Genomic DNA, 765 nt, shown 5'->3' on the forward strand with positions numbered 1-765 from the left:
AATGTGGCCAATGTTCTCAGCTAACTAGGAAAGATTTACATTTCCATTCTGGTAGGTTAGTAGGTATTTTTTGTTCCACAGAAAATGATTTTTTTTTTTATATTTAAGCTTTCCCTGTATGCCACAAATATTACAGTCCGAGCTAGGAGGGAAAATAAAGGGAAGGAAATTAAAAAGTTAGTTTCCACATATCAGGAGATTGGAGGAAGAGCTAGCGATCAGTTACCGGAGCAGAGGAGACACATGCCCCTGCGGTATGTCTTTTATAAGAGCAGAAATCACCCCAAGAGAAGTTTTACTGCAAGTACCTAAAATATAGAAAAATACACTTTGAGGCATTGCAATACTGCAGCAGATAAACTCACTGTAAAAGCACAAGGCTCTTCCTTAGATTATATCACACAATTATAAAACCCACCCATCCATCCCTTACCTTCCTCTGCTTATGCTCCCTCTCCTGGAGCCTCTGGATCCTGTTGCTGGCAGCTTGCACTGAAATGACAAATCGCAGTAGATCAGTCTGCGGTTCAAATCAAAGAAACTCACCTGAACGGGATTTAAGAGACACGAGACTGTTGCAAGTCAAAGAGTAGATTCCACAGTGTAGCTTCCCTCTGCACGAAAAAGCTTTGTCAGCACTTGCAGAAGGTGCTGTGCGTCACTGAGTGTACGCAGGTACCTCATCCAGTTTGACCCTGTACACTAGGAGCCAAACAGCACCAGGCGGTGAGGGCCACTCGTGCCTGGGCTCCCAAGCGCTGCCGA

At 44.3% G+C, this 765-nt stretch overlaps 1 protein-coding gene across 1 annotated transcript in view; it reads right to left on the reverse strand.

Moving 5' to 3' along the window:
- Window positions 1–433: 433 nt before the first annotated feature.
- LOC104501313 (biogenesis of lysosome-related organelles complex 1 subunit 5-like) overlaps window positions 434–765 on the reverse strand; it is a gene marked incomplete at both ends in the record, with an annotated part of 4201 nt that continues 3869 nt past the window's right edge. Inside the window, one exon of the mRNA XM_010145105.1 lies at window positions 434–492. Coding sequence (XP_010143407.1) covers window positions 434–492 — 59 coding nt within the window. The remainder of the gene's footprint in view (window positions 493–765) is intronic.

The sequence above is a fragment of the Buceros rhinoceros genome, unplaced genomic scaffold (genome assembly GCF_000710305.1).
Source record: "Buceros rhinoceros silvestris isolate BGI_N320 unplaced genomic scaffold, ASM71030v1 scaffold24071, whole genome shotgun sequence".
Classification (NCBI taxonomy): domain Eukaryota; kingdom Metazoa; phylum Chordata; class Aves; order Bucerotiformes; family Bucerotidae; genus Buceros; species Buceros rhinoceros.